This window comes from Micropterus dolomieu, linkage group LG14 (assembly GCF_021292245.1).
Source record: "Micropterus dolomieu isolate WLL.071019.BEF.003 ecotype Adirondacks linkage group LG14, ASM2129224v1, whole genome shotgun sequence".
In the NCBI taxonomy this organism is placed as follows: Eukaryota; Metazoa; Chordata; class Actinopteri; order Centrarchiformes; family Centrarchidae; genus Micropterus; species Micropterus dolomieu.
In genome coordinates, this window is record NC_060163.1 from 6,680,153 (window position 1) to 6,689,440 (window position 9,288).

The window sequence follows — 9,288 nt, forward strand, 5'->3', positions numbered from 1 at the left end:
AAAAAATCTATTTTTCCACTTTATGTGATTTGTTTTGCTACATTTATGTGTTTTATAATGCTCCACCATGTTGCACTCTTTTGTCACGTATGCAGTTTGCGTGTGATTGCCCATCACGCCATATAATCTTTCTTTGATTTGTTGGAAGATGAGATGTGTTTATTAGTTTCTCTGTCACAAGCACAAAATGATCTTCCCTTACAGACTCTCCAAATCTATGTCAATAAAAGTGTTTTTGAAACAGTCTGGACGAGTGTGACAACATGAAATTGTACTGTGAGAGATAATAGCATGCAGGAAGGTTAGTGTCCCGAAGCAAAGAAAACACACAGGTTCATGTCTTAAGAGCTATCCAGAATGGAAGAGCACTGAAAGATAGGAGATCACCCAATAAGTATTAGAGATGGACAGATGAGGTAGCAGGAAAAAAGGGAAAACTCAGGACAGTAAAAAGAAACCATCAGAGAAGCTCCAGATGAGATTTTACAGTGGTAGCCAATGTAATCGATGTTAAAGCATTTTTAGAATTCTGCATCTGTGCGACACCATTCATATAGCTTTCTGGTGCCTGAAACTTGATTTTCCCATTGGTTCAAAGAAAAATGGGACAACAAAGGCTACCCCCGTAGATGCTTGCATATTATATATATATATATATATATATATATATATATATATATATAGCTGATGATGTAATGTTCCCGTTTTTTCTGAAATCTAGCACAAACTGTAACAGCTGATGTGGGTATATGAAGGGAGGCTTGCCTGAGAGAGGTCCAGCTCTACCTATCCTGATGGTCATCTCATCAGTGTCCAAGAGTTGGAACGAGGGCTCCTCTGCTTTCTCTTTGGCGTGCTTGGAATCGGGGGGCAGAGCCAAGGCAATGTGGGGGTCAGCACCTACACCCTGTGGATGACAGGAAATAGAACCCATTTTATATACAGATGATCACAGTTAATGCTTTATTTCATGGGTAGGTAGATTTTATTGTCACAATACAACACATTTTACAGTGAAATTGAGTTTTGTAACTCCCTTTTGCTACATAGCAGACAGTAAACCTTAATAAAGATTCAAATATGAGAAATGGTCAACAGAAATAAACTATAATCACTGGAGCAGTGCTGAGGATGAACTAGAGTTTAAGAGTCTGTTAGCTTGGGGGGAAAAGGCTGCTCTGCAGTCTGGTGGTGTGGCAGCAGAAACTTCTATATCTCTTCCCAGAAGGCAGCAGGGTGAACAGGCTGTGGCTGGGTGGGTACTGTCCTTAAGTATCCTTTGGGCTCTGCGTGGGCACCTCACCGATATCACTGGGTACCAATGATCTTCTGGGCAGTTTTAATCACCCGCTGCAGAGCCCTCCGCTCCTGGGCCGTGTACATCCCATGCCAGTGTGTGATGTTTCCAGTCAGGATGCTTTCTATTTCTCTTCTGTAAAAGCTTACAAGAACTTTGCACGGGAATTTGGCCTTCTTCAGCTTCCTCAAGGAATTCAGTTGTTTCTGAGCTTTCTTCACCAGCGTGGAGATGTGAAACGACCGTGTCAGGTTCTCTGTGATGCTGATTCCCAGGAACCTGAAACTGTTCACCTGCTCCACCTCAGCACCACTGATGTAGACAGGAGTGTGTGTCTTTATCTCCTTCTTCCTAAAATCAATGATCACCTCCTTGGTTTTCCTGACATTGAGCAGTAGGTTGTTGTCTGAGCAAAATTATCAATTTCCTCCCGATATAAAGTCTCGTCATTGTTTGAAATCCGGCCGATGATGGTGGTGTCATCCGTAAACTTCACAACAGAGTTCTCTCCATGTCGGGGGATGCAGTCGTGGGTGCCCTGGTTACCCGCTACTTTAATTCTTAATAACTTCAATGGACATTTTCCTAATTATTTTCTGAAAGCTTGAATTTACAAAATATTTCATTTCAAGTCAAAGTCTGCTTTTTGTAATTGCTCCAGGTGCTTCTTTTCACGACAGGGCCTCAAGATCAGGCACTAAATCAGGATCCACCTTAGGGCCCTTATCATGGTAGTTGATATGATGCTTTAAAGTGCTTTCCCATATACAAAATCACAGTTAATCAGATTACCACAGTGAACATCGACGCTCCTGGGGCTCTAGGGTCCCATGGCAGTTGCCTGTTTTGCATGGTTGGTAATCCAGCCCTGCAGATGTGGACAGAGAGATAAGCGGGTCCCTGGACTCTGAAATCTTGCACTGCACAACACGACTACTGCTTAGGCCCACACTTTTGACAACAGCCACCATTTGTTTCACCAGTCCAGTGACGATCTCAAGTGTTTTGACCTGGCTCAAACGGCCACAACAAAAGACACACCACGGTAAAAGTTTAACGAAATATGTTTATTTGAACTAAAGTTAACCAATTTAAGAGGTATTTCAAACTAATATAATGTAACATAAAGTATGATGTATGTAGTCTGTGGTTTCAGTAGTGTCTGTGCAGGATGATGGTTGCATGAATGTATGTGTGAAGGTGTTGTAATATGCAAAAACAAGATAAATACCACAAAGCAATAGTCCAACCAACGAAAACCAAACTAAAGGGGAAACCAGGGAGCCAGCCCACAGGGAGGTATGAACTGGCTTCAACAGCAGCCTCCTTGCAGAATGAGGAGACAGTCCCAAATACTCTACAGGGCAATTAGCCCAGGTGCCCAGAGTTACTGCAATCAGCTCTTCCTCTACAAGGAGAGAGAGCGAGAGAGAGAGAGAGAGAGACAGGCCACACCCACTCATGACCCCACAGGGCGTCACACAAGTCCGATAGGAAACAATCACTTATGTCTGCGCAAGAGGAAAGAATGTCATTCAGCAATTGCACAACCTCCTTGAAATAAAATAAATCTCAAGCCAGCTGATCAATTGCAATACCAGAAAACAATGAGACAAGTGAATGATTTTTTCCTCAGAGCTACCACCGCCACTTAGCCCTCCCTTGCACACACACGCACACATCTACACACAACATAACAACAACTTCTGTGTTTTCATTGTTTCACTGCTCCCTATATATATATTGTATATGTATTTTTAATATCATTTTCTTTTCATATTTTAAGAATATTTTACATTTTATATTTAAATATCTTTTACAGATAATGTATAAGAATGTGGCTTAAGTGCAATAACTGACACTGTGCACCAATGACCCCTGTGCAATCTATTTTATTTGTTACTCTAGGCTGCTAATTAGATGAGATTGCGAGATTTGCTGATTTGCTCTGAAAAGAGTGTCAGTCTGCGCTGTGTGGATAGGTCTCAACGAGCGGACAATATTTTTTCCCCCCATTCTCGTTGCTCTTAAGCTCTGTCAGGCTGCATGGGGGTGGTGAGTGAACAGCCTTTTTCAAGTCCAGCCACAATCTCTTGATCCGTGTGACATCTGAACGGCAGGATTTCCCTATATTTTCACGCTACCCTCTACCCTCACACGCTTGAAACCCCCTGACGACACACAGGCGATCTGCTGCAGAGAAACATCCCTACTGCATAATGCTGCCACCGCCATACTTCATGGTGGGGGGGTGGTATGTTTATGATAATGTGCAACATGGTGTTTAGTCTGATGGCCAAAAAAGTACTTTTTTAAATGAAACAGCTTTGACCACACACAGGTGATCCGAATTTAACTGGTTCTTAAACCAATTACCTGCACCAGTGATGATTTAGGTGTGTCCTGGTAATGGGGAAAATGGCAGTGCACAGACAGATTCGTGGCAGTTAATTGCTGCAAAAGAGAGACCTGTTTTCATTGAAGCTTCTTTTTTTCCTGCTACTGAGAATTACAAAGCCATGTTAAATCTGCTGATTAAATGTAAGATTATAAAAACATTAAATCTTACAAGGGAGGTGAATACTTTTTTATAGGCACTGTACATACAACAAGCAACTATGAAACAAAGGGGAATAACGATGGAAACAATGTTATTGCAGAAACATTTTCTCTCAGCCAAGAATTCATTTTAATCTGCATTTGTCATTCTTGCTCTTTGGTTATTACTTACCCTGGCGGCAATGAGGCAAATAAGAAGGAGGCCTCCCAGAACGCCGCACAGGATGGAAAAAAAAAAAAAGGAGGAAGTTTGCTCAGGCATAAACTAATGAGTGAGGTGGTGCATGACATTTAGGGATGCTGTGGTGTCATTGTTAGGCAGAAATACTAAATGCAGCCCGACCGAACAGGCACGAACAGCTGCTTTGACTTTGTATCCATGATTTCATCTGTCAAAACAGAGATTTTACACATTTCTTATGAATTAATGTGCATTATGCAGAATGTTTGCATTATTTTTTACTTTTTCATGTATTCTACACACTGTTGCTAAATACTTAAATAATGAAATCATTTTCTATCTTTGCTGTTTTCATGACCATTTGTTTGCGTCTGTTATTGAAAGATTGCTGATTATAACATCTCCAGCTGGTTTCTTACTTATGTGGGAACTGTCACCGTGTACTGTGTGTGGGTATGTCTGAGTAAGTGTGTATTCAGCTCAAAGTGTGTGTGTGTGTGTGTGTGGGCATAACAAGACAGTTCATGTACCATCTCGAGGGGACATTATTAACCCACGGTGGCCTTTGGTGACGACCCAAGATACAGTCTCATCAGCAGGTCCAAGCTCATCATTACAACACTTCCAGCAAAAAGTCTGGCTCTGTTGATCACTGAAAGTCACCTCTCTCTCTTGTTCTCTCTCTCTCTATCACAATTCCTCTCTCCCACTCTCTCCAAGTCAAGCCTCTGTCGCTTCACTTTCAGATGGGAACATTATCTTACTTCAAAACCTGTAAGTGCAAATGCCAGGCTACCATGCTAATATGTATGATGACATTACAGAAAGCGATGTGGCTATTTAGGAATGTTAACAAGAGAAAAGGCCACTCATCACTTACTCCAAATCCTTCCCAGTAAAGAAGAGGGGGAAAGTGTGCCAACAGGAAGACGAGGCACTTTACTACAAATGAGACATATTTTACAATGATGCTAGTTCTCAAATGTTTAGATTGTTTTTTTATCTTTAATTGCAGGCAATATAAATGCTTCCCACTGATTTAAACTTCCAATTAAAATAAACCTGCAGAGACAAGCTTGCGCCAGCCTTATATTATTCCTCCCTTTCGATAAAACTGTTTCAGAAACTATGAAACCACAAGAGCTAAACTCAGCAGCTAAAAAGGCTCGGTTGCACATGCTTGCTAGCTTTTCCACTGCGTCTGAAGAATGCGAGGATTCGGCACATTAGACAAATGACAGATTCAAAAATGACGATTGTGTTTGCACACACCAGGAAACAACAACAACATAGAGTCACCCTGGTGACATTTTCTATTTACTTTGGCGTGACAATGATGTTTGAGTTGAATTTATTGAATGAAAGAAAAAGGGGTGCAAAAGACTGAAAATTTCTGTCTCCATAGATAACATGTTGTGCATAATATTATATAATGTGTAAAGTGTAATATAATATTATATTATAATATTAATATCGTTGTTTTTTGGATTTAGATTATTATTCATCTCAAACACTGCATTATTTGTTTTTAGCAGTAATATTAATGAGACACAATAAACAACGCTCTACAAACGGTACACAAACCTTTCTCCTGACCTTTGCTGAAAGGAACCACAAGCTCTTTCTTTTACGAGATCACAGTTATGGACACTCTCCCAGCTGGAGGTGGTGGTGGTGGAGGCTCGTTGGCTCAAAATCAATACATTTTCCTTGGCAGGTGTCCAAATACAAAATGTTTCTAAGCATAAACTGTCGATTTTATCTAGACCCAACCAATGTAATATTTAGGCTGGCTGTCAAAAACTGCTAATATGTGTTTTTAAGGTGAAAGGGTGGAAACTGGATGAAATGAATTTACATAAAAAGACGTATATCTACACATTTATAGACTTTAATTGTGGTCTACTACATCACTCGCCAACTGCTCGATGTATCCACCAACTCAATCTCGAGGCGAAACCTGCTGATGTCTATAGTACAGATCTCTGTGTACTGTAGCAGGAGTCTATATGAAATGGCTCCAGCTATCTGATGTTTATGTGATTCATTCTGTGTGAAAGCTGCAGCAGGAGAGATGTCTCAGCGGACTTGTCACAGTTTGGTGAGGAAGGAAGGAGATGAGAAAAAGGAGAAAAAAGTCAAAGTGGCAACTGCCCTGCTTCCATCAAAAACACAGTAACACTGTTGCCGATTTCCTCACACTCTAGCACACAGCATACATATGCACACAAACACACACAGGACTCAGTCTATTTGATCATGGAGACCAACTTTCTCAAGTAGAGCTACACCTAGCTGATGCTTGCACATCAACCATATAACCATAAGGGTCTTCGAGGAGAAAATATTCTTTTTAGTCTTGGAACAGAGGCGAACAAACACAAACCTGAAACTACAGCCTCTGGCAATGAAGCTATATACTACTCAGCAGCGTCACCCCCCACCCCTGTAACGGTATCAGCTGTGTATGATAGATTGATAATTGATAGATGATAGATATTTATTAGTCCTTTCGGAGTCATACAGCAAACACCAGACCAACAACATCAACAGACCAACAACCAGACAACTGCTTTACCAACACAAACATCACCCGAGTACTATACAAGTTATACTAAGGTGCAGCTCCCCGACACCCAGTCACAACCCAAACTCACGGCCCAACCAGGAGAACAACAAACGCATGTGTGTACATTTACAGCTGAGGATTGCGGCTTACTTTGGCCAGCCTTCAACTCAACAATCAATCATGATTTCAGTTAAATGCTAAAGCTGCTGTTACTGTTACCTTGTCTGTGGTCCGCAGACATAACACCGGGTTCTTCCTGATCAGGTGCCATCATGCTGTTACGGTAGGCGACATAAGCTGTTGTTTTCTTTTAGCTTGAAATAATCCCATAATTTGGACACTTTCTTTTCGTCCCTTGCTATTTTCTCTGTCTTCCTCCACTTTGCACACAGAGGCATCATTTCACGTCGTGTTCACACAGCGCAAGCGCAATGTGCGACAGTAATAAATGTTCGTGCACAACAGTGTGCTAAATAGTTATATGGATTAAACAAAGCCTCGATGCAAAGAATTTGTGTTTATGCATTTTAGTAATCGAATTAATCGATTTTATCGATGAATCGCCATGTTGATTTTTTGCAACCAGTGGCACCGGACATGACCATATTTGGACGAGACGGTGGAGCTAACGGCCCTGTGTGGAGCTAGCAAGCCCTGTGTGGAGCTAGCAAGCTCATTCATGTTAACTGTCATTTTAACAGGGCTGACAATTTTGTCTAGCGAACAACAGGCTTAAAACTAAATGTACTCACCAAAGACAGTGAACAGCCAACTCCTAATAAGCTATTTCAATGGCACTGGTTAAATTTACACAGTGCCATGGGTACTAGTCACTCTAGCCTGACTGACAAGTTGCCATGGTAATGACTTGTTAATCGCAGATAATCCCACCCTGAAGTATACTCTGCTTTATTTTCCTCTAAATTGGACCATAATTTACTAAATGAACATCATGTTATTTGGAAGAAGACCTGAAACGACAAGCGATTAAGACCATAAACTCATCAGGAAACTGTTTACTGAGGTAATAAATCAGGTGAGAAGAAGGATAATTTTTTTTACCATTATTTCTAATGGAACTGGACTTCTTTTTGCAACCAGAAGAGTCGCCCCCTGCTGGCCGTTCGATGGAGTGCAGGCTTAAGGGACTTTGCATTGGCATCAGTCGCTGACTGGAAGCTTCCCGCTTGGGTAAGACCAGATGAGACGGACTCTGTGTTTAAATGTAGTCAAGTGGATGCATAATGTTTAGCAGATGTGGCATTTTTATTGTTAAGACGTTGACCATATTATCTGCCAAGAAAATTCTTCAGTGTTTTTGTTTACATTCCTCCAGATGCAAATTTAAAAAATGCACAACAGGAGCTGGCTGAGGTCATCAGCAGTCACATGACTAAACAACCAGACAGTGTTTTTATTGTAGCTGGTGAATCAAACAGACCTCTGAACTGCTTTAAATTCCACCGGCATGTCCACAAGTGCTTTGGTTCTTCAGCACATAAAGAACCAAGCCAGCCTGGACCCTCAACAGTTTGTTTTCAGAACCAACAGATCCACAGAGGATGCCATCTCCACTGCCCTCAACTCAGCCCCCACTCACCTTGAGAAAAACAACAGCTACATCAGAATGCTGTTTTTGGATTTCAGCTCAGAATTCAACACAATCTCCCTTATGAAACTGATCAACAAACTCAGCACTCTGGGCTTGAGTACCACACACTCCAACTGGATATTGGACTTCCTCACAAACAGACCCCAGACAATTTGGATTGGCAGTCACACCTCCTCCAATCTAGTGCTCAACACCGGAGCCCCCCCCCCTTCCTGGGCTGTGTGCTCAGCTCCCTCTTGTTCACGCTGTACACCCACGTCTGCATCCCTTGACATGGAGAAAACTCTGTTATCTCCATGTTTTGCTGACCATCATTGTCCAGATTTCAAACTACGATGAGATGTTATACAGTGTCATGACTCCTGCATCTGACACCTGAGTTTGAGACTGAGTGTGTTTTGATTTGTTTTTTCCCTTTGGGTGAGTGAGGCGTGCTTAGTGTGTTTTTTGTTTGGTCCGTTTTTCTCTCTCCCCTCCTCTCAGTTATTGAGTCCTAGGTGCGTCTGGCTTCCTGGGTTGGCACAAGCTGCACCTGCTGGCAATCACACACCTGTTCCTGATCAGCCATCCCCACCTCTTCTTAAGGAGTGGCCAGACATCCGTCCCTTGCCGGATTGTTAAGTCGTGTGCCGTAGGTTAAGCCTTAACGTCGAGCTCCGTGCCTGTTTTTGTCAAAGTAACCTGTTTGCATTAACTAATTCCTGTCTCCTTGTCTCCAGATTGTCCGTTCTACCTGCTCAGCCTGCCTACCAGTTCCTAACCCCCGGAGCCGCTCATGGATCCAACCCTTCCAGCCAGCCACGCCAGCCTCAGTCCTCACTCCCCTACTGCTTAGAAGGAAACTCCCTGTGACCTCACCCAGCCTGAGTTTACACCCACTCTACCTTCGTCAATAAACTGTTCAAACAACTGCTTTGTCACCTGGTCTGCATCTAGGTTCTAGCATATTCCTGACATACAGGAGGAAATCACCAATCCTGCAGTGGGTGCACAGAGAACAACTTCAACAATATTCTGCAGAGATGCACCGATTGCATTGTTCCTAGCCAATTCCTTTTTTTTTTTTTTTT

General features: G+C 42.1%; 1 protein-coding gene and 1 long non-coding RNA gene across 2 annotated transcripts in view; one reads left to right on the forward strand and one right to left on the reverse strand.

Annotated features, from left to right (window-relative positions):
- Positions 1-9,288, reverse strand: part of LOC123983455 (zinc transporter ZIP11) — a 75,710-nt gene that overhangs the window by 21,019 nt on the left and 45,403 nt on the right. The window contains exon 2 of the mRNA XM_046069711.1: positions 766-907. Coding sequence (XP_045925667.1) covers positions 766-907 — 142 coding nt within the window. The remainder of the gene's footprint in view (positions 1-765; positions 908-9,288) is intronic.
- On the forward strand, positions 8,271-9,127 carry LOC123983145. Its single transcript, XR_006828137.1, has 2 exons — positions 8,271-8,849; positions 8,938-9,127. It is a non-coding gene; the product is annotated as an uncharacterized LOC123983145 (long non-coding RNA).